General features: G+C 44.6%; 2 protein-coding genes across 13 annotated transcripts in view; one reads left to right on the top strand and one right to left on the bottom strand.

The window, feature by feature from the left end:
- Positions 1–46: 46 nt before the first annotated feature.
- DUOXA1 (dual oxidase maturation factor 1) lies at positions 47–15,413 on the bottom strand. Of its 11 annotated transcripts, XM_027870227.1 has the most exons (10): positions 15,290–15,379; positions 14,863–15,044; positions 11,882–11,893; positions 8,632–8,798; positions 6,087–6,260; positions 5,777–5,834; positions 3,835–3,969; positions 3,144–3,357; positions 2,706–2,923; positions 47–878 (listed from the first exon to the last, which is right to left on the bottom strand). In XM_027870227.1, the coding sequence occupies exons 5-10, from the start codon at positions 6,231–6,233 to the stop codon at positions 601–603; spliced, it is 1,050 nt and encodes a 349-aa protein (XP_027726028.1). In that variant the 5' UTR covers positions 6,234–6,260; positions 8,632–8,798; positions 11,882–11,893; positions 14,863–15,044; positions 15,290–15,379; the 3' UTR covers positions 47–600. The 11 variants fall into 11 exon arrangements, with proteins under 11 accessions (XP_027726028.1, XP_027726027.1, XP_027726029.1 ...); XM_027870226.1 differs by lacking the exon at positions 11,882–11,893; XM_027870228.1 differs by lacking the exon at positions 11,882–11,893 and having other exon boundaries at positions 6,087–6,257.
- Positions 15,414–15,487: 74 nt separating this feature from the next.
- The window catches only part of DUOX1 (dual oxidase 1), a 61,323-nt gene continuing 49,382 nt past the window's right edge, over positions 15,488–27,428 (top strand). For both annotated transcript variants that reach the window (XM_027870139.1, XM_027870138.1), the window contains exons 1-7: positions 15,488–15,594; positions 17,668–17,776; positions 23,631–23,714; positions 24,238–24,402; positions 26,217–26,404; positions 26,700–26,901; positions 27,085–27,251. In XM_027870139.1, the coding sequence (XP_027725940.1) occupies positions 17,719–17,776; positions 23,631–23,714; positions 24,238–24,402; positions 26,217–26,404; positions 26,700–26,901; positions 27,085–27,251 (864 nt within the window). In that variant the 5' untranslated portion in view covers positions 15,488–15,594; positions 17,668–17,718. The remainder of the gene's footprint in view (positions 15,595–17,667; positions 17,777–23,630; positions 23,715–24,237; positions 24,403–26,216; positions 26,405–26,699; positions 26,902–27,084; positions 27,252–27,428) is intronic.

Genomic DNA, 27,428 nt, shown 5'->3' with positions numbered 1-27,428 from the left:
TCCTATCCCCTTGATATTTTGTTAAAGGTAAAAGACCAAAATGTCATTATTTGGTAGCATTATATATTTAAGAACCACAAGCTAGCAATCACTGATCCAGGCCATTCTCTTCCTCTCCCCATTTTGAAGATGAGGAAACTGAGTCTCAAAGGGATGAGATGACTTGTCCAAGATCACATGCCTAACGAGTAGAATGTTAAGCTCCTTTAAGGCAGGACTTTTGTTTTTGTTTTGATCGTTTGTATCCCAGCTCCTCCCATTGTGCTTGGCATATAATAAATGCTTGTCGTTTCAAACTGAATTAATGTAGTAGATTCAAGCTGAGACTTGAATCCGATCTTCTGGCTCCATGTCCAATGTTCTTTCTTTCATATCATGCTGCCTTTCTGGGAAGATATCCACCATAAACTTGGGAGTGGTAATCATGGTTCCTATGAGTTGGATGAGATTTGGAACTAGAAAGGAAGTCTCAAATGGTAGCAATTTGGGAAGGCACAAGTGTATGCAAACTGGAAATCCCTAAGAAATGGGGCTAGAGGGCACTGACATCTCCAAACTTCCTTAAACTCCTAAATCTGGTGGGGTATAGGAGATGGGATGTTATAAGGAACTCTCTGGCTCTCTCTGGGGCTCCTCTGGAGGCCTGATGGGCTCCTCCATAGGGGGCTCCTCACTGGGAGCCTCTGACAGAGTTATATCTTGGTCCCCAGGGCTCTCTACTGAAGTCCTGTATCGTGGATCCAGGAGTTCCCCTTCTTCTGGACCTGCTATCTTTTCCATTTCCTCTAGCCCACTTTGGTTGAAGAAAATCTTCAGCCTGTCTGGTTGTATCCTGTGCATTACCATCACAGCTAGGCCCAGTAGAATACACAGCAGCCCTGAGGAAGAGAGGAGAGTTGGCAAAGAAGTCTGAGACAGATATGTGGAGGGTGGGTGGTGGGGAGGGGAGAAAAGAACCATGGAGAGTACTCAGTATGAAAGGAAGGATAGGGAGGGAAACAGGAACCACATATGGTAAGGTGGAACTGAGGAAAGGGAGAGAAAATGACACAGGACAGAAATAAGGGGAGGGGTGGTATACACTGGGATTGCCATTCATATCTCAAACCCTTTTCACAGGTGTACCCCAAGGCTGTATCCTGGGCTCCCTTCTTTTTCTGGATATACTCTTTGAGTGATCCTATAAAGTCTTACAGAGTAAATTATCACCTACATACAGATTGATCCTCAATTTACCAGTCTTCCTCTATATCCTGAACTCTAGTCCTGAATTACTGACTACTTGCTAAATGTCTCCACCTGAATGGCCCATAAACATCTCGAACTCAACCTGGTCCTAGGCCCAAAACAATTCACCATCTTTCCAAATCCCACCTCATTGTCTCCCTGACTACAGTGTTTCTCCTTTCTCATCTGTCCTCCACATAGGTGCCAAATTGATGTTTCTAAATTTCGGGTTTGATATGTTATCCTCCTCCTCAAGAAGCTTCAGGGTCTCCCTATTCCTCCAGGGAAAAAAAATGCAGATTCTTCTATTTGGCATTCAAAGCCCTTTACACTTTGATTCTAGTCTATCTTTCCAGACCCATTACAGATATTTCTCCTTTCCAGTGAATAGGAGAGAGTCATCTGTGACTGGTCTGGAAAGATGGGTTCTGTAGCTGGATTCAAATCCTGCCTCAGATACTTACTACCTCCCTGATCTCAGTTTTGTCATCTGTAATATGAGAGGGTTGAGCTAGATTGAGCTAGGTTGAGCACTCAGAGGTGCCTTCCATTTCTATATCTAAGATACTAGGCTTGGAATGGTATCTCCTCTATCAAAGAACTGCTTCAGAGCATAATTCTTGTGCTGCCCCCTACAGGAAGAGTTGTTAATGTCTTCCCAAGTTACTTTGTATCTACTCAGGATGTGTGTGTGTGTGTGTGATTGTGTGTGTGTGTGTGTATGTGTGTGTGTGGTTCTACCCCATTTAAATGAGGACAAGGTCTAGTTTTGTTTTTACATCTCCAACATTTAGCATAGTGCCTGGCACTATGTAATGAAAAATAAATGCTTGTTGAGCTGTTAAGGGATGAGGGAAGGAGTATAAGCAGGGGGACATAAACGAGGGGTGGGGACAAGGTACAGAAAGGGGTAATAAGAATAATAGCTACCATTTATATTGCACGTTAAGATGTGCAAAGTATTTTACATACATTATATCATTTGATCTTCACAATGAAATAGGGGAAATAGGTAATATTATTATCCCCATTTTACAGATGAGGAAAGAGGGAGGTTAAGGGACTTGCCTGAGGTTTTTTGTTATTGTTCAGTTGTGTCCAACTTTTCATGACCCCACAGCTAATAAATGTCTGAGGCAGGATCTGAACTCAGGTCTTACAGACCCCCAAATCCAGATCTTTATCTAATGTGTCACCTAGCTGTGCTTAGGGTGAGAGACATCATCACAATACAGCCATTACTACACGAAATGACCTTAATCTGTTGACCCTTTCCAAGAAGCCATCCTGAGAATGGGTCAACACAACAGAGGTAAGAAGAAAACCCATAGCAGGTACTCTGAGGGTTCAGTCCTCTGGTGTGCTGAAGAAGGGAAATCTCATGGACAGGAGTCCCCTTTTCATTGGGAAAGGCCACCCCATTCCTCCCTTTCACTTCTTGGTCCCTCTTCCTGAAATCCCTCCAGGAGGGTCCTCACCAGTAGCCAGTGTGATCCAGAAGGCAGGTCCATGTTGAGTGTGTAGGGAGGCAGAACCCAGGTGGAGTGGGCACATTGGGGTCAGTGTGGCAGCCGTGGAGAAGAAGGTTAATGAAAGGATGAGGAAGACCCCTGTGGCCAGGAGCATGTGTCCACCATAAATTAATGCAGGCATGGAGAACAGCACATTTGATAACAGCCAGCAGAGGAATGCGACCCTGGTAAGGCACAGTTCAAGTGAGGAGAAAGGGACCCATAATACCCACAAGATTCTGGGAGGCTCTGAGTGATTCACCTCTGTAGTACCTTCGGGCTAAGTACCATTTAGACTCTGTGCCTAGGAAGCCAGCCCCCTCCTACCAGGGTTTCCAGGATAGTAAAAGATTATTGTCTAAAGTGCAGATCATCTTGCCTCCCTTCCCAGCCCTCTACCCTCACCAGAGTGTGGCAGAAGCATAGTGTCCAGCCAGGCGATATTGGAGGTACAGGCCACAGGGACTGTTTGGAGTAAATTTCTCTGCCAGGTAGAGCACTGGGTCAGGCACCCCCTTTTCCAGTGCTTCTATATACTCCTTAGCATAATTCTGTCCAAACTGCCATCTGAACTGCTCATTGTAGTTAATGGTCTCATTCAGCTGCTGTACTGGTATCCCTGCGGAAAAGAGATGAGGGAAGAAGGCCAAGGTCCAAGGACTAAGGAGGACAAAGACCAAAAGGGCTGTGTGTGTGTGTGTGTGTGTGTGTGTGTGTGTATGTCCTGTGACAGCCAGACAATGGCATGGGAATGAGCAAGGGAGGAAAACCTTGGCTATGGCTGAGAGAAAAAGCACTTCTCAGGGATCACAGGATTCTCCATTAAGAAAAGCAAGATATCTCAGGGGCTCTTCAGTCTGACCTTCATTTTGAAGATGAGGAGGTTAAGTGACCTGAGGATAATGAGTAATAATGAAAGGCAGAAATCCGCCCATGTCCTCTGACACCAGAGCCAGTGTTTTTCCCACTGTACCCATTCTGTGTTCCTAACCTCCTCTACCCAGGCTCAAAATCCCTTAAGCTTCCCTGACCCCAAGGTATGTATTTTCCAAAGACACAAAGCCCCACCAGGATTCACCCAATCATGTCCTTTTACCTGTAAGGGTGATATTGATCCCTCGAAGACCTATTTGCAACCCTACATTTGCACTGATCCTCATGGGGCTGAAAGCCTTATATGTAGTATTGGTGTTGACCCGGCCCACAGACCACTCCCCACTGAAGTTCACGGCTGGAGAGGGAAGTAGAGGAAGAAGGGGGAATGGTAAGAGAATCATGGGAGCATGGGGGGGTGGATGTAATCATTGGGTTCAGAGCCTTCCATTGCTCTCTGGGTCTCTATCTGCTCCCTTGAGAAATACTTCCCAGAGCAATATGAGAAGGGATAAGTGGGTCAGCAAGAATATTATTATTATTACTAATAATAATAACTAGCATTTATATAGTGCTTTAAGATTTGCAAAGCATTTTACACGTTTCTGCATTTGAACCTCACAACATCCCTGGGAGATAAGTGCTATTATCATCTTCATTTTACAGATGAGGAAACTGAGGCAGACAGAGGTTAAGAGACTTGCCCAGGGTCCCACAGTTAGTAAATGTCTGAGGTCCGATTTGTACTCAGGTCTTCCAACTCTCTACCATTTTGCTGCCTAGCTGCCCCAATGAATAAACAGCATGGAAATGCCTCTTCCTTCCACTGTCACCAAGACAATGCAATTAGCCATTTCCCCACTTTTATTGCCATTGTCTTCCAGGGATTTCTAAATTCAGGTGTTCACTTTAATTTGATTTCAACTGCATAAAAATGTTGAGTGAAAATGCTCAGTGTAATTTTCCCCTTTGTAATTCCAGGACTAGGCCGCTAAGTGGCGCAGTGGATAGCACACTGGGTTTGGAATCAGGAAGACCCATTTTCACTAATTCAAATCCAGCTTCAGGCCCTTACTAGCTATGTGACCCTGGCAAGTCACTTAACCTTGTTTACCTCAGTTTCCTCATCTGTAAAATGAACTAGAGAAGGAAATGGCAAACCACTTCTGTATCTTTGCCAAAAAAAAAAACCCCAAATGGGGTCACAGAGAGTTGGAAACTGAATAACACCAACAAAACCCCAGTGCTTAGCATCTTACTTGCCACAACAAGAGGCATCTGGTGGTGCAGTGGATAGAGCGCTGAACCTAGAATCAGCTGTGTGACCCTGAGTAAATCACTTAACCTCCATTTGCCTCAGTTTCTCCAACTGTAAAATGGGGATAATAACAACTTCCCAGGGTTGTCGTGAGGATCAAATGAGATAATATTTGTTTAAAAAAAAAAAGTTCTTAGCACCATGACTGACACAGGAAAGCACAGGGAAGGGAGGATCATAGATTCATCGGCTTATGGGATTTGTTTCTAGAAAGGACCTCAGAAACATCCAGTACAGTCCTCTTATTTTATAGGTGTGAAACCAACGTCCAGAAGAAGGGAAAGCAGTGACTTGCCCAAAGTCATGCCGCTAGTTAGTGGCAGAACTAAAACCGGAAACTAGAAACCAAGTCTCTGGATTCCTAGGAAATTTTCACTATCTCTTCCTTCTTCTTTACACACACACACACACACACACACACACACACACACACATGTGTATGTGTGTGTGTGTATTTTAGACTGTCTCCATATCTCACCCAGGGGTCATTTAGCAGCCTACTGTTAGGCAAGGGAGCTTTGACCTGCTCTGTTTCCCATACAGCTTGGTTTGCTCTCCCTAAGGTAGCCAGGTGCCCTCCTGCTCCCCAGAGATCACCACAATTGTGCCAGACTTAGTTGGGACACTGGATCGGCTTTTGCCCACTGTAGCTTAGCATTTCCCAAGCTCAAATGATTCACCAGCCTCAGCCTCCTTGGTAACAGGCATGTACCTGCACACCTGGCTACCTGGAGATGCTTCTCACAACACAGTGAGAGCTGGTATTTCAGCGAAGGGAACAAGAGTAGGGGTAAACCTGGGGAAATGGAGGGTCCCATTTTCAGGGATCTTCTCTGTACATACTCACCCAGGGTGGCAGCTCCAATGAATAGACTGGTCACCACTCGGAGCAGCCAAAACAGCCTCTGAATTATGAGTTGAATTCAGTGATCAGCTCGCTCTCTCCCTCCCTCTCCATCCCACCCTAAACAATATTCAAGGTCTCCGCCTGGACTGGGTATCTCTAGAGTTGGGGTTACTTGGGGTTGGGATCTCCTAGGGCTATAGTCATCTTAGTTAGGCTTGGGTTCCCCTAAAGTTGGGGGTAGAGTTGGGACTGGACACTGGAATTTTCTTGGGGCAGGGGTTTTATGCCAGGGCTGGAGCCTATCTCTTACCATCTTGCCTCGGATACCGGGCAGGATGCCGATGAAAGTGACCAGTCCAGTGAAGAAGACTGTAATAATGACCGCTGAGGTGGTATCCATGGGGAAGGTGGGTTTGGGGCCAGCATAGAAGGGGAATGTGTTTCCAAAGGCAGACATCTTGATGCCTGGTCAGGATTCAGGCTGCTATCACAGTACAAGGTCATAGATTAGTGCCCCAACCCACCAGCATTAGGTTATTCCTCCTCCCCACTGGCGATGGCATCAGTGTCTAAGGAGTCATCGTTCCCTCCAGCATCTTCCAATGTATTTCTTTAGAACCCTCAATGGATTATGAAGAAGTGGGTTATAAAACTTCCAGTAGCTTTTTATTGTCTATAGGATTACCCTCAGGTTCCCCAAATGAGTGCTATTATCACCAGAGACTTTGTGTTATCATCAATGGATTTCAGGCTGTGGTCTCAGGACATATTCCCAACCTTTTTATATGTTCTTCCTGCTCAGACTACACAGATAATAATAAGTTGATATGAAAAAAACAAAACAAAACAATGCTTACTTATGAAGGTAGAAAAAAAAAGCACTCTTCAGAGGCAACGCAGTGTATTAGAGAGGATGCTGGTTTAAAGTCAAGAAGGTAGAATTCATATCATACCCTAGCTACTACTACTACTACTACTACTACTACTACTAAACTACAACTACCACCATCACCAACACTATTACTACTACTACCATTACCACAACTACTACCACCACCACCACCAATACTACTACTACTACTACTTCTACTACTACTACTACTACTACTACAACTACCACCATCACCAACACTATTACTACTACTACCACTACCACAACTACTACCACCATCACCACCAATACTACTACTACTACTACTTCTACTACTACTGCTACCACTCCTACCACTACTACCACTACCATACCATCACTACCATTACTACCACCACCACCATTACTACTACTACTACTACCACCACTACCACTACTATAACAACTACTACTACTAGCAGATATTTGTATCGCATTTTAAAGATTTCAAAGTGCTTTATATATATATATTACCTAAATTGATTCTCACAGAAATCCCACGAGGTAGGTCACATTAATATTACCATTTTGCAGATGAGGACACCTAGGCTCAGAGAGGTTAAATTTCTTTGCAGGGGTCACACAGCTCATGAGTAACTGAGGTGGGATGTGAACCCCCAGGCTTTTAGTAATAGCTATAACAATGCCTAACATTCATACAACACTTCAAGGTTTGCAAGGCATTTCACTTATATTATCCCATTTGATCTTCACAACAACCCCATGGGGCAGGAAACAGAGGCTGAGAGAGGCTAAGTGATTGGGGTCACACAGCTAGTAGGTGTCTGGGGCAGGATTGAAACCCAAGTCTTCTTGACTCTAGCTCCAGCCCTCTCTCCCGCCTCACGTGCTAGCTCCTTCTTATTGGTTTTGTGTCCTGAGCCAAAGTCCCTAACCTCTCCAGGCAGTACCTCTGGGACTTATCTGCAACATCATGAATCTCCCTAGGCTGCTGAAATCACAGATAAGGCTCCAATCTCCACATCACTCATATGTCAGAGGTTCCCGTCTGACAACGGGTCCCAGGGCCCCTCTGTCTGACTACCCTGATGAAGTTCAGATCTGTTGAGTATCTCATCACCTGGCGTTTGGCATATAGGACTCAGTTTTCCTTCTACCCTACCCCAAAACAACAGTACTTGGCCTTCCTCTTCCATTCTTATTTCTAGGCTTTTTTTCTCCTTGAAATCTTATCTTTGCTTTCTTCTACAGTCATTCCAGAGATGGCTAGCTCTACATTTCTTTCTTTCTTTCTTTTTTTTTTTCAAAATTGGGATTAAGTGACTTGCCCAGGGTCACACAGCTAGTGAATGTTATGTGTCTGAAGCTGGATTTGAACTCAGGTCCTCCTGACTCTAGGGCCAGTTGCTCTATCCAATGTGCCACCTAACTGACCCCTAGTTCTACATTTCTCAGGCATCAGTGGAACCAGAATTAGACAGCCTAGAGCTTATCATTTCCTAGGTGTGAAAGAATTTGAGACTTGATCAATCAATCTCCTTTCTGACTATTTAATAGTCTCTTAATATGTCTTATAAGTATTCTGCTTTAATTTTGCAATAATGTTTTCTATCATGAGTAACATTCAGGCTGAAATATGGGAAACTCCTAATTGGAATGTGGGTACCTCCTACTTTTGGGCAGCTAAGTGGTGAAGTGGATAGAGTGTAGGCCTAGAGTCAGGAAGACTCATCTTCCTGAGTTCAAATCTGGCTTCAGACACTAGCTGTGTGACCCTGGGTAAATTACTTATCCCTGTTTGCCTCAGTTTCCTCATCTATAAAATTATCTGGAAAAGGGAAATGGCAAACCACTCCTGTATCTTTGCCAAGAAAACCCCAAACGGGGTCAGAAAGAGTCAGACATGATGACACCACCACCACCACAACCACCTACTTTTAGTTGATCAGTTGCCAAATTTTTCCAGGTTCTCATCACTCCTCACCTGGATTATTGTAACAACTTCCTTAATGATAGCCTGCGATTCCAGTCTCTTCCCTCTCCAATATAACTCCCATGCTGTTGTCAAAATACTCTCCTTAAGGCACGAGGCTGACCATGTCTCCAAGCAACTGACTACTCACTCCAATACCTTCAGGGGCTCCCTACTGCCTATGGGATAAAATGAAAACCATCATTGAAAGCCCTCTACATCTAGCTCCTTCTTACCTTCCCAGCCTCATTCCATACTACTCCCTTTCACAAAACTCTTCTCTCCAACCAAACTGGTCAACTAATTGTTCCCCAAACTCATCATTCCATTTCCTTCCTCTGTATCTTTGCTCAGGCTGTCCCCTATGCCTGGTGCATGGTCCCTATTTAGCTCCACATTTTAGGCTCCTTACTGTCAGTCTTTCCCGATCTCCCTAGCTGTTAGTACTCTTTCCCCAATCTCCTTGCATATCTGTCTAAATGTACCTTAGGGGCAGGGGCCATTTTTTGTTTTGCTCTGTTTTGTGTTTCTAGTGCTGAACACGTGGAGATGAATAGATGTCTATTGTGTATGATATCTCTTGTCGTGGGATCACAGACAGCACCAGATGGGACCTTAGAGGTCATTGAGTACAACTCCTTTATTATACACAAAAAGGAAACTAAGGCCTAAAGCAAAGTAAAGTGACTCATCCAAGGTCACATAGGTGGTAAGTAGCAGAGCTCTTTGATTCCAAATCCAGCATTTTTTTCACTGAAACATTGTTCCCTCTCCTAGAAATATATAATTGAACTAGATGTCAGGAGACCTGAATACTAGTCCTGGCTCTGCAACTAGCTAGATGGATAACCTTTGGCAAATCACCAACTCCTTTGGCCCTGTTTCCTCATCTTCAAAATGAGATCCAATTCAGTGCTTTCTAAGATTCCTTCCATCTCTAAACTTTCTGTTCCCATTTTCCCCATCTGCCCAATATCTTCCCCTCTCCTTGCCCCAATGGCCACCTCTCCTATTCTTGCTCAATTTAAAAAAAAAAATTAAGTCTTGTTTTATTTTTAATAATATTTTCATTTTCCCTCAATTACATGTAAAGACAATTTTACCATTTCTTTTTTGAGGCAATAGGGGTTAAATGACTTGTCCAGGGTCATACATCTAGTAAATATCTGAAACCAATTTGAATGGGAGGTCCTCCTGACGCTAGGGCTGGTGCAGCGCCACCTAGCGCCCCTCTTAACATTTATTTTAGAAAAAAATTTTAAGTTCCAAATTTTCTTCCTCCCTCCCTTACATCTCCTCTCCCCGGGACAGTGAGCAATTTGATATAGGTTATACATGTTCAATCATGTAAAATTTGTCATGTTGTGAAAGGAGACAAAGACCAGCGGGGAAAAAAACCCACAGAAAAAAAATAAGGTGAGAAATAGTATGCTTCAATCTGCATTCAAACTCTCAACAGTTCTTGCTTTCAAGGCGGATTTTGTTCATCTTTTTTCGACGTTTCTCTTCCTTCTCTCTGCCCACTCTTGGCTTTCCTTACTGGCTTCACAGAAAAAGGGTCACTAATTGTCTCTTAATCCAGCTGTGCCAGTCTATATTTATATACAAACACATCCTCAAAGACACATACAGAGATACAGACTGATAAAGGCACACACAAAGACACAGACATTCGAAAAACTTAAGATCTCTGATCAATGAAATGGTCAGCCTTGATTGCAAAGGACTGATGCATATCTGTACTACACACCTTCTAACAAACAAGTGATAGATTCAAGGTGCAGAATGAGGCATACATTTCTGGACATGGTTAATGTGGGAAATTGTTTTGCACGTCTGTGCATATTTGCTACAAGGGTTTTCCTTTTCTTTTCTTTGAGAAAGGGTTAGTGGGAGGGAGAGAAAATAAATACTTGTTAACTGAAAAAATAAAATTACTTTAAAAAACCCCAGATATTAATAGAGGGAAAGACACAAAACCTGAAATAGAGAATCATTTATACAAAGAACAGACAAGAGAAAAGCAGAGACACACAAATAGAGAATCCATGTTCACAAAGATATGGACAAATACAGAAACAGAGTGACAAGAGACTAACAAAACAGGAATCGATTAGAGAGCTAACCAAATCAATTGGGAAGCACCAATCCCTCTTGGAATTCTTGGGTCCTTCTTTGTACTGTCACTAACTAGAAGTCCACCAGGGGGACTCTCTCCTCCTTAAATGCTAAGCCTCTACTACACAAATAGATGCAGAAGTGCCTAGGAGTCTCCCAACTCAGGAACCCAGCACACATAGTTAATTACATGTACAACTTGTAGCTGTTACAGCTTCTACAGATGGAGAATGGTTTAGGTAATGGTTTAGAGAATATCAGACCCGTTCAAGTATGAGTACTTAGTGTGATTCAGGATAGTAATCTTAAATAGGACTAATCTTTAAAAGGACATAGGCTAGGTGGTGCAGTGGATAGAGCACTGAGCTTGCAATCAGTAAGAGATTCATCTTCCTGAATTCAAATCTGGCCTCAGACCCTTACTAGCTGTGTGACCCTTGGGCAAGTCACTTGACCCTGGTTGCCTCAATTTCCTCATCTGTAAAATGAGCTGGAGAAGGAAATGGCAGACCACTCCACTATCTTTGCCAAGAAAACCCCAAAATGGGGTCATAAGGAGTTGGACACAACTAAATAACCACCACAAAGGATGTAGGACAGCCATGTTATTTCTCTTAATTCCTGAAGTTTTGGGAGGAGTGAATGGGAGGGGAAAGGTGTCTCTGTGGGGAAAGGACGACCCCTCATCCTTCATAAGAGGGGACCCTAGGCCAAGCCCTACCAGTGCCACTTGCTAGCTGTTTGACCATGAAGAAATCACCTCATCTCATTTGGCCTTAGTCTTCTTATCTGTAAAATGACAGACTTGGACTTGAGGTGATCTCCAAGGTCCCTTCCAGCCCTAATATTCTGCAACTTCTCAGGAATGTTCCTTTGGAGGCTTTTCTGAACATATAATAGGTAGGTAAATATAGAAATAAGATAGTTTGTTCCTCCAACAAAGAGTGGCACACTAGTCATCTTATTCTAACCTGTTTCCCCTAGTCATCTAAGGCTACTACAGGGCGGATGGGCCTGGAGTCTGGAAGTCCTGAGTTAAATCCAGCCTCAGATACTTACTAGCTGTGTAATCCTGGGCAAGCCACTTAACTTATGTTTGTCCCAGTTTCTTCAACTGTAAAATTAGGATAATAACAGCACCTACCTTCCAGGCTTGCTGTGAAGACAAAATGAGATAATACTGTATTAATAAAGTGCTTAGCATAGTAGCTGGCACACAGCAGGTGCTTAATAAATGCTTATTGCTTTCTCTCCTAGCTAGAGGCCTACCTCTACTGCAGGCCCTCCCCTAGAGGGAAGAGAACAAAGGAGTAAATTGGACAGGAAGTGATGTAAAGATTTAAAAGAATTTTGGGGGGAAGATTTAGGAGATAAGGATGAAGAGAGAGGGCAGAATTAAGCTGTGCCCATCAAGCCAAGCTGGGGGAAGACTTCTACTAGGTTTAGATCACAAAGCAGTGCTGGTGTGCTTTGTATATCCTGGAGGATAGGGAATGTAGTTCATCTTTGTGTTCCCTAGTGCCCAAGCTTAATGAACATTCATTGAATTGAACTGAATATTCTTGGCTTTATTTTTCCTTAGAAAAAATAGCTACTTCTGAAAAACTCTTAAATCATATTAAATTATTTTGTTGTTCCTCCTTCACACCAAAATACACACACACACACACACACACTTGAAGGGAAACATGGTGTAGTGGTTAGAGAACTGGCCTCATAAACTAGGAGGATAAGGGTTCAAGTCTGATGTATATACTGGTTGTGTGACACTGAGCAAGTCATTTAACCTTAGTGCTCTAAGACTTAGACGGTCTAAGCAAGTCCAAGACTGCAAATTGTAGAGAAGCTGCTGTCCTCTATTAGTAGAGGGTGTTTCCTCACCCGAGAGTTCCATGTACAAATAAAATCACTGATCCAGAACCTATCCTGGATCTAGGAAAACCCTCAGAGACCAACTCCCTCATTTTACAGAATAGGAAACTGAGGCCCAGAGAGCTCAAGTGACATAATTGCCCAAGGTTACACAGGTAGTAATTTTGGGGGATGGGATTCAAACCTAGGTCCTGTGATTCCAAAACCAGTGTTCTTTTTGCTGTACCAAGATGCTTCCTAGAAACAGGAATCAAGGCCCAACACAGTGACCTAGAACAGAGGTCTCCAAAGGGGGAGCTGCAGCGTGACCCAAAGAGGTGTGTGATTAACCAACTGGAGAGTGGGAAGATGGACTGAATCCCAACCTCTCTGTCATAGCCAATTTGGGGGCTTGTCTCTGTTCCAACCACACCACCCTTTACACATATTCCTCAACACTCTTTCACTTCCCTCCTCTTCACTCCTCCCCCCTCTTCTGTCATGTAAGCTCCCCGCCTCTCCTCTTCTGGCCTGAGGGGCAGTCATACTCTTAACAATTACCTGGGCATCTATAGCAGGAACTATACATGTGCCATTAGGAAAATTCCTCTCTCCACCCCTCCCGACGTACCCACCCTGTGCCTTCCAGAACATCTTGTTGTTTTAGAGGTCAGGTAACACTCAGAGGGTGGGCTCTGCTCTCTGAAGTAGTTACCTGGGAGTAAGAGAACACCCCCCTCTCTTTCTGTTTTGGGTTCCATGGTGTAAGTCATACAATAGCGCATGTCTATATGTATGTAAATATACATACAGGATGTTCCTAAAGACTTAGTGAATTCTGAAGTTTTAGGAGTATAAAACTACACTAAGAGTTTTTGAACACTGTATTTTAGAGTGATATGCCCAAAAGTTTTTTTTAAACTGATAGGGGTGTGGGATCAAAAAAAAAAAAAGCTTAGAGGGAGGGCAGCTAGGTGGTGCAGTGGATAGAGCTCTGGCCTTGGAGTCAGGAGAACATGAATTCAAATCTGGCCTCAGACACTTGACACTTACTAACTGTGTGACCCTGGGCAAGTCACTTAACCCTATTGCCTAGCAAACAAAACAAAACAAAACAAAAAAACAAAAACAAAGCAAAACAAAAAAAGCTTAGAGGTTATTGACCTAGACCCCTAAAAGATAGCACAGAGCCTTGCACATAGTATATGTTTAATAAATATTTGTGTAATTAAATCAGTATCAGGGAGGACCCTACTGGGCAAATGACATACACCTTATGACCTGAGGAACCCTGGGAGAGTCACAGAACTAGATCAGAGACTTGCAGGCAACCAGAAGGAATAGAGGAGCCAAAGATAGCTAAGGATGGAGGAGCCTTTACCAGCCTGGGCGATCTCTTGACATGTCCCTTTAGTGTATTCTTTCCACCTCCCCCCTTTCTTTCCCTTTCCTTTCCAGATAGCTTGAACTCCACCCATTTCCAAACCAGACTAGCAGGTCAGCTCCCTTCCAAAAATTCTCTTCCACCAGAGACAGCAGCTTCCATCAGCACCAATTTCTTTTAAGTAAATAAATGATTTAAACTCTCACTGCTGTCTTTTTCAGAATCCACTGCTCAGGACAAACACTTTCCACACACACCATAGTGAGATTGACTATTAGACCAGGGCCCACATGGGGCTATTTGAGGGTCCTTGTCCTTTTCTGAGGTCTTCTGTGCACCTACTTAAAGGTCCCTCTCCAGTAACTTCCAGTTGTATGTCACCTAACTTTCTGATGTTCCTATTTATACTAAATTCTGAATAAGCAGTTGTACCACATGTCCTGAAACATTTCCATCTGCAGTCCCTACCTATAATCATTCCAGTCCTGGCTGGCTCTCACGCCTTTCTATGTCATTCTCTCCCTCTCCTCCCCACTCAGACTTAGATGTAAGAATCAGGATCCTGAACCTTCCCTCTCCCTGGGATTTCCCATATTGACCAAGACTAGGGATAGGTTTGAAGACCCTGTGGTCCCAGGCCCTCCCCACAATCTGAGGCTCTTTCCATTACCACCCACAAGATGGGTTGCAGTGGAGTGGACTGGGATGGAGGGTGGGAGGCCCAAAACTGGCAGCCCTGGCAGGAAGAGCAGCCCTCAACCTCCACATCTCTCCAGTTGGCCCCAGACTCCAACTTTGGTCATGTATGGTGTTCTCAAGCCCAGTGGCCTTTTTCTGGGACCATCTCCTTCACCCACACCTCCCAGCACGTTTCTCCCTCTCCCTCTAACCTTAGGTTCTGTCCAGTCCAGTCACACTGGTTCAGGGAGTGAGGTAGGCCTTGTGAGCATTGATCTCCCAGGATCACATAGGGAGATCACACAGAATCTCACTGTGGAGTGTGGCAGGGGCTGGTGCTCAGGGGATCGCACAAATCGCTTCTGGGTTTTAGGTCTTAACTTTGGCCTTTGTCCTGCTCAGTGCAAGAAAGAGGAGAGGGTTTCCTTATTTCCCCCTGATTTTAGAGTGTGGGTTGACTGGGCTGAAGATGGTCTGGGGAGAGTTTAGAGACTATTTGAGGGGAGAATCCCTTCCCACTCAGGTCCCCTTTCCCCCAGGTGCTCCTTCTCTCTTCCCTCAGAGAAGCCTCCACAAAGCGAATTCCTCCCTCCTTTATTCAACGTTCCCAACCACGCATCTCATTCCTTCACCCCAAACCTGATGTGGCCTCAGCTCCAGCTCTCCCGCGCCGTGGATACTAGTCCGGAGCCAGAGCCGTCTCACCTGCTCCTTTGTGCGCCCCTCGGCTGCTCTCCAGTCCGCTCTGCTCCTCCCAGTGGGGTTCATCTAGTGCCCGCCCCACCGCGCCCTGAAGTCGGGGCCGCGCCCTCCACTCATATTCCCCCCAACTCCGCCCTACCTCGGCTCCAAACCGGAGCCGGGAGTCGAGTGTCGAGTCTGGAACCTGACGGCGGCTGGAGCCACTCTGCATTCTGGAGGCCGGGGAAAAGAGTGGCTCGCAGGTCAGAGGAGGGAAGGGATCTTTCTCGGGGTTCTGTGATACGGTGAACAGTGTTTGACTCCACGGAGGGAGCTCCAAGGGGCTGGCTATTGATCGATGAGTAACGCCGTTCAGCCACGTTTCTGGAGAGCAATGGAAGGCTTCTAGCTCCAGACCCTGGAGCGCCTTTCTGCTTTGCGCAGGGGTTTCGCTCTCATCCTAGGTCTCCCAGGATTAAAAATGGGACCCATAGACAGGCCTCCTTCCTTCACCTTCAATTCTATAGCCCCTTCCCCCCCCCCAGAAAAGATCTCTTCGTTGAGATTTTTTCCCTGTTCCACCCCTAAGGATTTTGAGGGACTGGGGATGTTGAAGATAGGTGTGGACTTGGACCTTGGTAGCTGTCCTGCAGGCATAGCACTTCTCGGCCCAAAGAGGGGTCCCTGAAGCTTAGAGTTGGGGTTACCTTAAACCCAGACCATTTCCATTAGAACATCCTGGGGTCAGCTCTTCCATAGGCACCACACAGAATTACCATTGCCCTGTGGTCCCTATACTTTTGCCTAACCATCTTACATAGACTCCACCCTTTCTTTTATGAACCTTTAGAGACTCTGGGAAGGGTGATTATCTCCTTTCTCAATCCTAATGAAGACCCAGCCCATCATAGAATCTTGAGGGACTGAGTTTGGGATGGGGAGAGCTTCATTTTGAGTGTAGGAGGCAGGGATTTTGAATGGACAATATCTTGGACATGGGTATCTCTTTGGGAAATTTAGCATGCCCTCTCCAGCAGACTCCACTGTCCAACAGATAATTCTTCATGGGCCACAGTTATCCTAAGAACAGATTATGGAGGGTGAGTGCCAGGCTGAGGATTATCCTAGAAGCAGTTGGGATAATAAAAATAAATAAATAATATGGGGGTTATTAATTATTAATAATGGGATGTATGGAAGATTATTGAGTAGGGGAGTATGATGGTCAGTTCTGTGTCTTGGTACTATTGATTTGCCAGCTCTGTGGAAGATGGTTTGGAAAGGAGAGAAACTGGCTATCTGGAGACCAATCAGGTAGTTATTACAATAGTCCAGGGGAGAGGTGATGAGTAACTGAAGTAGGGTAGGGCCATGATGAGTGGAGGGAAGGAGACTGATATGAAAGATGCTTTCTGTGGAGGTAAAATAGAGGACACTTGGCAATTGATTAAATATGTATATCTATAGATCAATATTAGATTGATCAAATTTAGAAGGCAATGCAGAGGGAAGTGGGAAGGGTGACTAAATTTGTTAACCTGTGTAACTGACCAGATGGAATTAATTGCTTTTGACAGAAATAAGGAAGCCTGAAGAAGGCATTGGTTTGGGGGGAAAATATGAGTCCTTGTTTTGGACATATTGAGTTTGAGATGTCTAAGGGACCTCCAAATGGAAATGCTATTTATTATTATCACTGTGGTCATCATCCCTTAAACTTGCATGATACTATTTAACTTTTCAAAATGATTTCACACTCATTATTATATATGATCCTCATAGCACCCTCATGAAGTTGATAGGGTAGGCATTATTTTTATCTCCATTTGATAGATGAGTAAACTGAGATCCAGATAGAAAAGTGTCTCTTTTAAAGTCATACAACTAATTAATGGCAAAAGGTAGGACTAGAACCCAAGTTCCTTGATGTCCAGTCTTGCTATCTCTCAATTCTAGTGCCTTCCCTCTGTTGGTTATTTCCCATTTATCTTGTATGTAGTTTGTTTGTACATAGTTGTTTATGTATTGTCACTCCCATTAGATTGTGAGCTCCCCAAATGCACATACTGTCTTTTGCCTTTCTTTATATCCTCAGCCTTAGCACAGGGCACTTAAAAGTGTAGTGAATGACTAACTGACTCCTTCAGAACTTACTATGAAGAGAACAGGCCTCGTGTAGGATTTTCCAATTAATCCCAACTGTAAATGAGATACCTTTTGTCAGTTGTTTTATGATGGCTGTGGTGGCTTTATTCCGGCTCCCCTGGGGTCACTCATGTCTGGAAAACCCTGGAATTGTCTATGTCCTCCCATCTTTGCCCCTTTGTTTTCCAAAGGTGCCCTGTGTGGGGCCTTCCAGGATATCGGCCCTGCTGTAAATCTGCATTATGAACTGGAAGTTGGCACTGATGTGGACAATCCTGGTGGGTCCATGGGGCCTTGAAGGTGAGTAGCATACTAAGCTGGAGAGAAGCAAGGTATTGAGCATCTTCTAATGAGTTTCCTTTTTTAAATGTGTTACTGATGTTCTTTTCATTTATTAACATCACTATCACTTTCCAACGACTTTGTCCTCCTCCCCACCAGAACCCTCTCTTTTAACAAATAAATACAGTGAAACTAACATATGCCTTATTTCATTCCTGTTGTCCATCTCCTCTTTATCAAGTCAGGGATGTATAATTGACCTTCAAGTCTTTGGAACTAATAGTTGGTCACTGAATTGACCAGAAGTTTGAAGTCTTCCATTTTTCTTTTGCTTTACTTTGCCGTGGGCATCATGTAAACTGTTCTCCTATTCACTTCACTCTATATAAATTTATAAAAATCTTCACAATTATCTCTCAGTTTCTCACATTTGTTATTACTTAGGGCCCAAAAATATTCCATTAAATTCATATACTAAAGTCTGTGCAGCTGTTTTCAAATCAGCAGACATACACTTTGTTTCCAGCTTTTTTTGATACCACAAAATATAATACAAAATAATTTTGCATACATGGAACGTTTCTTTCTTTGAATCCACAGGATATATGACTAGCAGAAGAAAGATTTAAAAGAATATGTATAGCTTAGTGGCTTTTTTTCATAGTTGTAATTTAAAATTATTGTCTAGAATGATTGGACCAATTCACAGTTCCACCAACAGTACATTAGTGCGGCCTTCTTTCCACAGCCTCTCCAATATTTATCATCTAGTCATCTTTGCCAATCTGCTGGCTTTAAGGTGAAACTTCGGAACTATTTTAATGTGCATTTCTCATTATTTTTGATTTGGAATATTTTTTTTCCATGTGGTTGTGATAGCTTGTATTTCCTCTTTTGATAACTGCTTGTTTGTATCCTTCAACTACTTATCCATGAGAGGAATGACTCTTGTCCAGGGGTGGGGAACCTGCAACCTTAAGGCGCCATGTGGCATTCTAGGTCCTTAAGTTCAGCCTTTTGACAGAATCCAAAGACTTCACTTAAGGACCTAGAAGGTACATGTGGCCTTAAGGCTGCAGGTTCCCCACCCCTGCTCTTGTCCCTATAAATTCATACAAATCCTAGTAGGGTCATTATCTAAGATGTCAGAGTTGAAGGTATTCTGGAGTCTCAGGTTCTCATCTCTTTTAGCCAACCTGAAGATGCTTCAATTGCGTTACCTGTCTTGTCTCCTTTATCCCTCCTATTCCTCCTCCATCCTGAAGACTTTACATTCTTCCTTTCATCTCTTTACTTCTAGAATTTGATTCTGGCTTGAGATAGGACAAGAATGACTAAACACAAGTAGGTCAGAAAAGGGTCTGGGGCTCAAAGTGACCTCAAAACTGAAGACAAATCAATTGTAAAAAGTGATTGACAAAAGTTTAACCTACTGGGACATCGTCATGCTACACTCCACCCTGGTTAAATTTTTAACTAGTCTTGCCTACTTACTGAAATGTGGAGAACAGAGGGGAGGCAGATATGTGTGCATATGCATGTATATATACACACATTTATAGGTATATATGTGTAGAGAGAGAGAGAGAGATGCAAAAAAAATTGACATAAACTTGGAGGAACTAGAAAATAAACATTTGAAAGAAGGTTAAAAAAACAAAAAAAAAAGAAAGAAGGTTGAACAGTTGTCTTCAAATCTTTGTAGTGTTATTAAACTAAGGATGGTAATTGGGTAATTTCCATCTCCACCAACAGAATAAGGGGTAGTGGACATAAATTGCTACCAAAAAAATGAGGGGCAGTGGACGTAAGTTGCTACAAAAGAGTATTAGGTTAGAAACAAGGAAGAAATTCCCGACTTAAAGAGGTAGGAAAAACTGGAATGGAAGGAAGGTGATTGAATATGCTCCAGAAAGTGTTTAATATTAAGAGATTTTGTGTTTTGTTTTCATCAGACGCAGAAGGATAGGATTTTGCCACACATACTTCACCAAAACAAAAGTTGAGGCCATTGTCTGGCAGCTCCCTCTCCTCCCCTCCTTCTTATCTCATATTACTAGTATGTCTTCCCCACTATCTCCTGTTTCACTTCTGTAAAGAAGAGGCTTGGGGCAACTAGGTGGTGCAGTGGATAGAGCACTAGCCCTAAAGTCAGGAGGACCTGAGTTCAAATCCAGCCTCAGACCAAATACTTGCCACTTACTAGCTGTGTGACCCTGAGCAAGTCACTTAACCCCAATTGCCTAAAAACTAAAAAACAAAAAAAGAAAAGGCTTTACTTGCCAAGGCCAATCCCTCTACTTGTACCCTTGATCTCACCAGTAGATTATGCCCTCTATCATTCCCACTCTCTAATCTTCAATCTTTCCCTCTCTATTGGCTTGTTTTCTGCTAACTAAACACCTGCCCAAATCTCCCGTCCTGTAAAAGGATCTCATTTGATCTTACTATCACTTTAAGCTATTATCTTATGTCTCCCCTCCCCTCTGATAAGCATCGCTACTAGGTGTTTCTCACTCTCTTCCATACTCTTTGTAGTCCAGCATTTCACCTCAGCATCGGACCGTAGTTGTCCTCTCCAAAGTTACTAATGCTCGTGATTGCTGAATGCAACGGCTTTTTCTCAGTTGTCGTCCTTTTTGACCTTTCTGCAGCATTTGACACTGTTTATCACCTCCTCCTGTATGCTTGTATATCTCCTCCGTGGGTGCTCACTACTCTCTCCTGGCTCTTCTCCTATTTGTCTGACTGCTCCTTTTCATTTTCCTTTACTAGATCTTCATCCATGTCAAGACTACTCACTGTGGGTGCCCCCGAAGGCTCTACCTGGACCCACCTCTCTTTTCCTCCTATACCATCTCACTTATTGGTCCCATAAACTCCCATGGGCTCATTGATCCTCTCTGGGCAAATGATTCCCATATCTAGCTATCCATCATTAGTCTCTCTCCTGAGGTCCAGTCTTGTATCACCAGCTGTCTTTTGGACATCTTGAATTGAATGTCTTATAGTTACCTCAAACTCAGCATGCCTAAAAACAGAACTCACTATCTTTCCCCCCAAAACTCTCTCCTCCCTGAACTTCCCTATCACTGTGGAGGGCACTACTACCCTACCCTATCTAGGACTGCAACCTCGATGTCATCCTTACCCCTTCACTCTCACCCCACATATCCAACCCACTCCCAAATCTTTTGGTTTGTACCATAACAGCCTCTCACCAATATGTCCCCTTCTCTCCACTTATAAAGTCACTTCAGCCACTTCAGGGAGCAGCTAGATGCAAAGTGAATAGAGCACCGGCCTTGGAGTCAGGAGAACCTGAGTTCAAATCTGGCCTCAGACACATAACACTCACTAGCTGTGTGACTCTGGGCAAATCACTTAACCCCAATTGCCCTCACTAAAAAAAATGAAAAAAGAAAGAAAAAAAAGAATATTATTAAATATAAAGGTATTTAAAGCCCTTCACAAGCCAGCCCCTTTCTGCCTTTCCAGTGTTCTTATACTTTACCTCCTTCCATGTACTCTATGATCCAGATACGCTGGCCTGTTTACTGTTCCTTGCACATGACCCTCTGAATCCCTTCAGCTTTTTCACTGACTATCCCCATACCTTTGTCCTGGAATGCTTTGCTCCTTCACCTGTGCCTCTTGGCTTCCCTGGAGTCCTTCAAGACTCAGCTTAAATCTCTCTTTCTGCAGGAGGTTCTCCCAGCGGCTGCTTTGCCTTTTTCCTCTGAAGTCACTTTCTGTCCGCTCTGTATATCTCTTCTCTCTGCTTACAAATCTGCCTAGTTACTCACATGTTGTCTACTCCGTTAGAATGCAAGCTCCTTGGAGGCAGAGGTTTTGCTTTGTATTCCCAGCACTTACCACTACACCTGCCTCATCTTAAGCCTTTAATAAATAAAAGCTTGTTGACTGACAGACTCCTGGGGTCTCCAGGACCGAAATTCTATCTATAGCTTTCCTGGGTCTTTCCTTCTTCCATTGTCATCACTGTCTCTATCCCTCTTTTTGACCTTGATTTTTCACTCTTTCCCAAGATTTTTCCCTTCCCCTCTTCCTTTGGCTCCGATTTGTCACCACCCTGATCTTTATCCCCAGTCCCTAAATCCTCTGCTCAGTTTTTTTGCTCAAACTCCGGTGGGTGAGTCATCTCCCATATTGCCCCAATGTGCCACATGTTTAGTGGGTGTGTGGAAGAGACAGCTGGGGAGGGAGTGGGAGAAAGTGGGGGGGATTATTGCCAAGAATCAAAGAGGAAACACCTGCTAATAGAGGCGCATACCTCTCCACTGTTCCAGGTAGGTAAGCAGGTGAATTCCATGTCTGTACTCTCATGATTTGGGGTGAGGATCCTGGCAGAAGGCCAATTATACCTCTTGCTTAGTAGGACCCCTCCCTTTCTTTGTCCTAGGCCTTTAAACTCATCTCCTACTGGCCAAGAAACTATTCCTTTTGCTTTCTATTCTTCTCTGCCCCAACCACCAGGTTTTAGAGAGGACTGTTGCGGAGTCAGGGAGACGACAGCAATTTCAGGGGAGGTGGGGTGCTCAGTGAGCTTTTGGGGGTGAAGTCATCAACATGATCAGCCCAGACCCCAGTCCCTCCCAGGAAATGGGAGAAGAGCCAGGGCTAGAAAAGGCTTCAAATGCCATGGTCTCTCTAACCCCCACCCCTGCCCTGGGCCAGATCTGTGAGAGCCAACCTTCACCCCACCCAATGACACCCCTATGAGGAGGTTGAGGTTATAATGAGGTGACATTTCCTCTCTCACCTGTGGGGTGGAGCTGGAATCTTCCCTTCGATATTACTTTTTATGATCTTTTACTTTTATTTTGAATTGAAACATGAAATAAATTGTGCACTGCCATATAGGTTGTAGAACAGAAAAAGAGGACTTATTTACATGAAACTGTGTGGGCAGCTTGCTTCTTTTTTTAAATATAAAATCAGTTCAACCTATAGCTTTCTAATATTGCTTTTTGGGAGGCATGAGACTACTCTTGTACTGTTCCATCCCATGCTGTTATGTATTGGCTACTTCTCAATGCCTCTTCTCTGCCCCTTGGCCTTAGACAGCTCTCTCTATCTCCTCTGTCTCTGTGCTCACGTGCCTGAGACTCCCTCCACCCCTTTTCCTTTCATTTCCACTGCCCCAGGCAGGCTTCTACATAACCTGGTTGTCCCTTTTTGGTTAACAATTCCTCTCTATTTGACTTTTGGAGATTGCTTGCCAGGACTTGCCGTAGGCACCCAGCACACTCCAAACAGAGGTGTTGATTTGGATATCTCTCGAGGCCAGGGATTCTTAACATGGGATTTTTGAACTTTAAAAGAAATCTTGATTACTGTATTTCAATAGAATTAGTCCTCTTTGTAATCCAATATATTTTATTTTATGCATTTAGCAACATTACAGAAGCAGCTTGATGGGGGCACTGAGTTCAGATCTGGCCTTAGAAACTTACTAGCTCTGTAACCCTAAGCAAGTACCTCATCCTCTGTGTGCCTTGGTTTTCTCATTTGTAAAATGGGGATAATAAGAGCACCTACCTCTCAGGATTGTTGTGAGGATATAATGAGATAAAATTTGTAAATCTCTTTGTAAACCTTAGAACACTGTATAGATGCTAACAATTGTTATTCTCAGAAGGCATCCATACCTGCCAAAGGGGTCCAAGACACAAAAGAAGTTAAGAACCCCCAGTACAGGCCTTCTCTCTTCCATCTATTTTTCCATCAAACAACTCTCCAGGGGCCCCCAGCTTAGATCCCCCTGCTTAGATTACAGCATCCAGCTCCTACTCGCCATTGCCATCTCTCCCAAACAGACTCCCACCACTATATGCCCGCCATTTTGCAGGTGCCCGGAGCTCCATTTCTTGGGAAGTACAACGATTCGATGGCTGGTACAACAATCTTGCAGAACACAGATGGGGCAGCAAAGGTAGGTAGGAAGTAGTCTGAGATGGGTTCCCCAGGACCAGGGCTGATCAGAATGAAGTAGAGGGTTCCTCCATGAATTAAAAATGAAATAAATAAAAATAAAAGAATGAAATAGAGGGATTTGTGGAGCCTGAAGGGAAGAGTGGAATGAGTAGGAAGAATTGAGAGGGGGTAAGAAAGGGGTGATGAAGATTGGAGAGGGAAATAGGGAAGAAGGAACAGAGACAGGGGAACCCTTCCTTGAGAGGCAGCTTGGGATAGTGAAGTCTGGAAGACCTGGATTCAATCCCAACTGACACTAACTATCCCTGTGGCCCTGGGCAAGTTACTTAACCACTCTTTGCCTCAGTTTCCTCATTTGTAAAATGGGAGAGTTGGATTTGATGGCCTCTAGGGCACCTTTCAGGTCTTTATCCTAGGATCCCATCAACACCGATCTGTATAGTAGAGGAGTTCCTGGGAAGGGTTCTGGGCAAAGGGCAGATTTGGTCACTCAATTGACCGTGTTCTCTTTATCCTCCCAGGCTCCAGACTACGGCGTCTGGTTCCTGCCACTTATGCGGATGGTGTGTTTCAGCCATTGGACGAGCCCCACCTGCCCAATCCTCGAAATCTCAGCAATGCCGCTATGCGGGGTCCAGCAGGACAGCCCTCCTTCCGGAATCGAACAGTGCTAGGGGTCTTCTTTGGTGAGAGTGGGCAAGTGAGGGAGGAGGGTTAAAAAGGGGCAGGGGTAAGGTTGGAAGGAAAGAAGGCTGCTGATGGAGGAGGAGAATGGAAAGAGAGGGGTGACCTAAGGAGGTTTCTAGGAGGCAGAAGGAGATAAGAAGGGAAGCAGATGAATTCAGAATTGGCTGGGGGTGGGTGCGTGGGGGAAGGGTGGAAAAGGAATCCCATCATCAAAGCTCCGCCCTGAATTGTAGATTCTTGTGGGAGTAGGTGGGAACACATGGGAGGCCCTCCTATGTGGTTTGGCTAAAAGGCTGAGAAGGAGAAAGTTTTCATTCAGAAATTAAAGATCAGGGTGATCCTGTGCCCCCGTGGCTCTTCAGGGCCAGCTCAGGGATTGTGGCCATCTAAGGAAGCTTAGGAATGGTTTCCAAGAGAAGAGAGGGATTTAATAAATGCTTATTGGACTGACTGTACCTCTCTGGGCCTCAGTTCCCTCATCTATAACATGAAGGAGTCAGAAGACGGATATTCAAGAACACTTAGTGTAGTCATGTGATCCTAGCCCAATTGCTTCTCTTTCCTCAGCCTCAGTTTCCTTTATCTGTAAAAGGAGGTTGGACTTGGCCTCCTTCCAACTTTAAATCTATGATCCTGTGACTAGGTACTGTATTTGAATCTATGACTCTATCACCTAACAGATATAATTTAATTCAGTTAGACATTTATCAAGCACCTACTACATACAAGTTGCTGTTCAGTCATTTCAGTTGTGTCTGGCTCTTTGGGACCCCATTTGGAGTTTTCTTGGCAAAGGTATTTGGCAAAGAAGGGTTGTTCATTTCTTTCTCCAACTCATTTTACAGATGAGGAAACTGAGGAAAACAGGGTTAAGTGATTTGCCCAGGGTTACACAACTAGTAAGGGTCTGAGGCCAGATTTGAATTTAGGAACATGAGTCTTCCTGACTCCAGGCCTAGCACTCTATCCCCTGCACCACCTAGCTGCCCCTACTGTGTGCAAGATATTGTGTTAAATATGAGGGATCTAAATCAACAGCCTAATTTTTAAAAAGAGGAAACTGAGGTTCAGATTCTGAGCGCTGGCCTGCAGAAGACAAAGAGCCTGCCCTGCTGCCCTTCTTGGGCCCAGCCCAGCCATGCCAGTCTTTTGTTTATGTGCTCCATGAGAGAGGGCGCCCTGCTCTCTTTAGCCATCTGCATTGCCGCTGAGGTTGGGCAGGCCCTTCCTGGGCAAGCTCCCAGCTGGCATGTTGGAACCGATGTTGCCAACCCACCTGTCTGGGCAAACTCACTGGGCACCTCCCTGGTTGCCAAGGAGAGGATCAAACCAGGAATGACAACAGCATGGACACAAAGGCTTGGCCCGGAGATTGGGCTGCAGGGTAAAGGAGGTGGGGGCATGGACTAAAGACTGTCTGTCTCGGAGAAGTGAATTTTCAGAAGCTCCAAGAGAAAGCTTGGTAGGATAACAACTGACTTCTAGAGAGCACTTTGAAGTTGGCAAAGCACTTCAAATATACCATCTCATTTGATCCTCCAAACAGCCTTGTGAGACAGATGCTGCCATTTTACAGATGAGGGAACTGAGGCTCAGAGAGGTTAACTTACTTGCCCAGTGTCACACAGTAAATATTTGGCATGAGAATTGAACCTACATCTTTCTGACTTCAAACACAGTGCTCTATCCACTATAACAAGATGTCTCTGTATGGGGGCCCAAGTGTATAGGGTGTGTCAACTAGGAAAGTTTTTAGTCTTCTTCCTTATGCCTTGGCTGACTGCCCCTCCCCTAATCCTTCCCTGTCTGCCAGGGTACCATGTCCTCTCAGAAGTGGTGAGTGTGGAGCGGACAGGCTGTCCTACTGAGTTCTTGAATATCCGTATCCCAGCTGGAGACCCAGTGTTTGACCCTGGTTACAAGGGAGATGTGGTGCTCCCATTCCAGAGAAGTCAGTGGGACCCAGACACTGGACAGAGTCCTAGCAACCCCCGGGACCAGGTGAGATGATAGAATGGGGTCAACTTGGAATTAAGTGAATATTAGGAGGAGGCGGTTGGGAGCAGCTATCACCAACACCCTTTTTTTTCCCCCCAATGGAGCGAAACCCGTCAGGCCACTATAATAATGATGCGGAAGGGATTATTATTGGAGCTCTCCTGTTGGGAGCGGGGCAGGATGTGTGCAATCTATCAGGCTCAGAGACTGACTGTGGTATATCCAGTTGGGTACTTGACTCATCTGCTATTATCAGCCAATGCTTCACCTCCCCTTACATGTGTCACTCTATCCATAGACGAATGAGGTGACCGGCTGGCTAGACGGTAGTACCATCTACGGTTCTTCTCACTCCTGGAGTGATGCACTGAGGAGCTTCTCTGGGGGGGAGCTGGCATCAGGGCCAGACCCTGCTTTTCCCAGGGACACTCAGGGAACCTTCCTCATGTGGACAGCGCCAGACCCTTCCACAGGGCAGCGTGGCCCCCGAGGGCTATATGGTGAGGTCTCCAGGTGTCTGGAGGGGCAGGGCAGACAGAAAAAGGTTTAAGGGGAGGGTAGGTTAGTGAATGACTATGGATCCATTTGAATCTTGGGATTAATGAGGGTTGGGGGGAGTCAAGTGGGAGCTGGGGATCAGCACCTTAGTTAATGGCATCTTCCTCCCCTCCTGTTGGCTGTAGCCTTTGGTGCCGAGTGGGGGAACCAAAACCCATTTCTGCAGGCGCTGGGTCTCCTCTGGTTCCGATACCACAACCTCTGGGCTCAGAGACTGGCCCAGGAGCACCCGACCTGGGGAGATGAGGAGCTGTTCCAGCAAGCCCGTAAGAGGGTCATCGCCACCTACCAGGTCAGCTCAGGGGCTGTGGTGGGTGTAGTGGAAAGAACACTGGTTTGGGAATTCTGAGAACTGGCATCCTAGGAGTAGAGCTCTGACACTCTCTTAACTGATCATATAAGGTCAAGTTACCTTCTCTTCAGGCCTAAATTTCCCAACCTAATGAAGGTGGGAGATGAGATAGACACT

Source organism: Vombatus ursinus, unplaced genomic scaffold (genome assembly GCF_900497805.2).
Source record: "Vombatus ursinus unplaced genomic scaffold, bare-nosed wombat genome assembly UNPS02014794.1, whole genome shotgun sequence".
NCBI classification, from domain to species: domain Eukaryota; kingdom Metazoa; phylum Chordata; class Mammalia; order Diprotodontia; family Vombatidae; genus Vombatus; species Vombatus ursinus.
Note: the sequence above shows the minus strand (reverse complement) of the source record. Positions and strands in the feature narration are given on the sequence as shown.

Coding starts and splice junctions, on each gene's coding strand:
- DUOXA1 (XM_027870230.1), bottom strand. CDS start 6,233: ATGTCTGCCTTTGGAAACACATTCCCCTTCTATGCTGGCCCCAAACCC. Junction 5,835..6,086: donor CCGGTATCCGAGGCAAGATG/GTAAGAGATAGG, acceptor CTCATAATTCAG/AGGCTGTTTTGGCTGCTCCG. Junction 3,358..3,834: donor GATCAATATCACCCTTACAG/GTAAAAGGACAT, acceptor TCTTTTCCGCAG/GGATACCAGTACAGCAGCTG.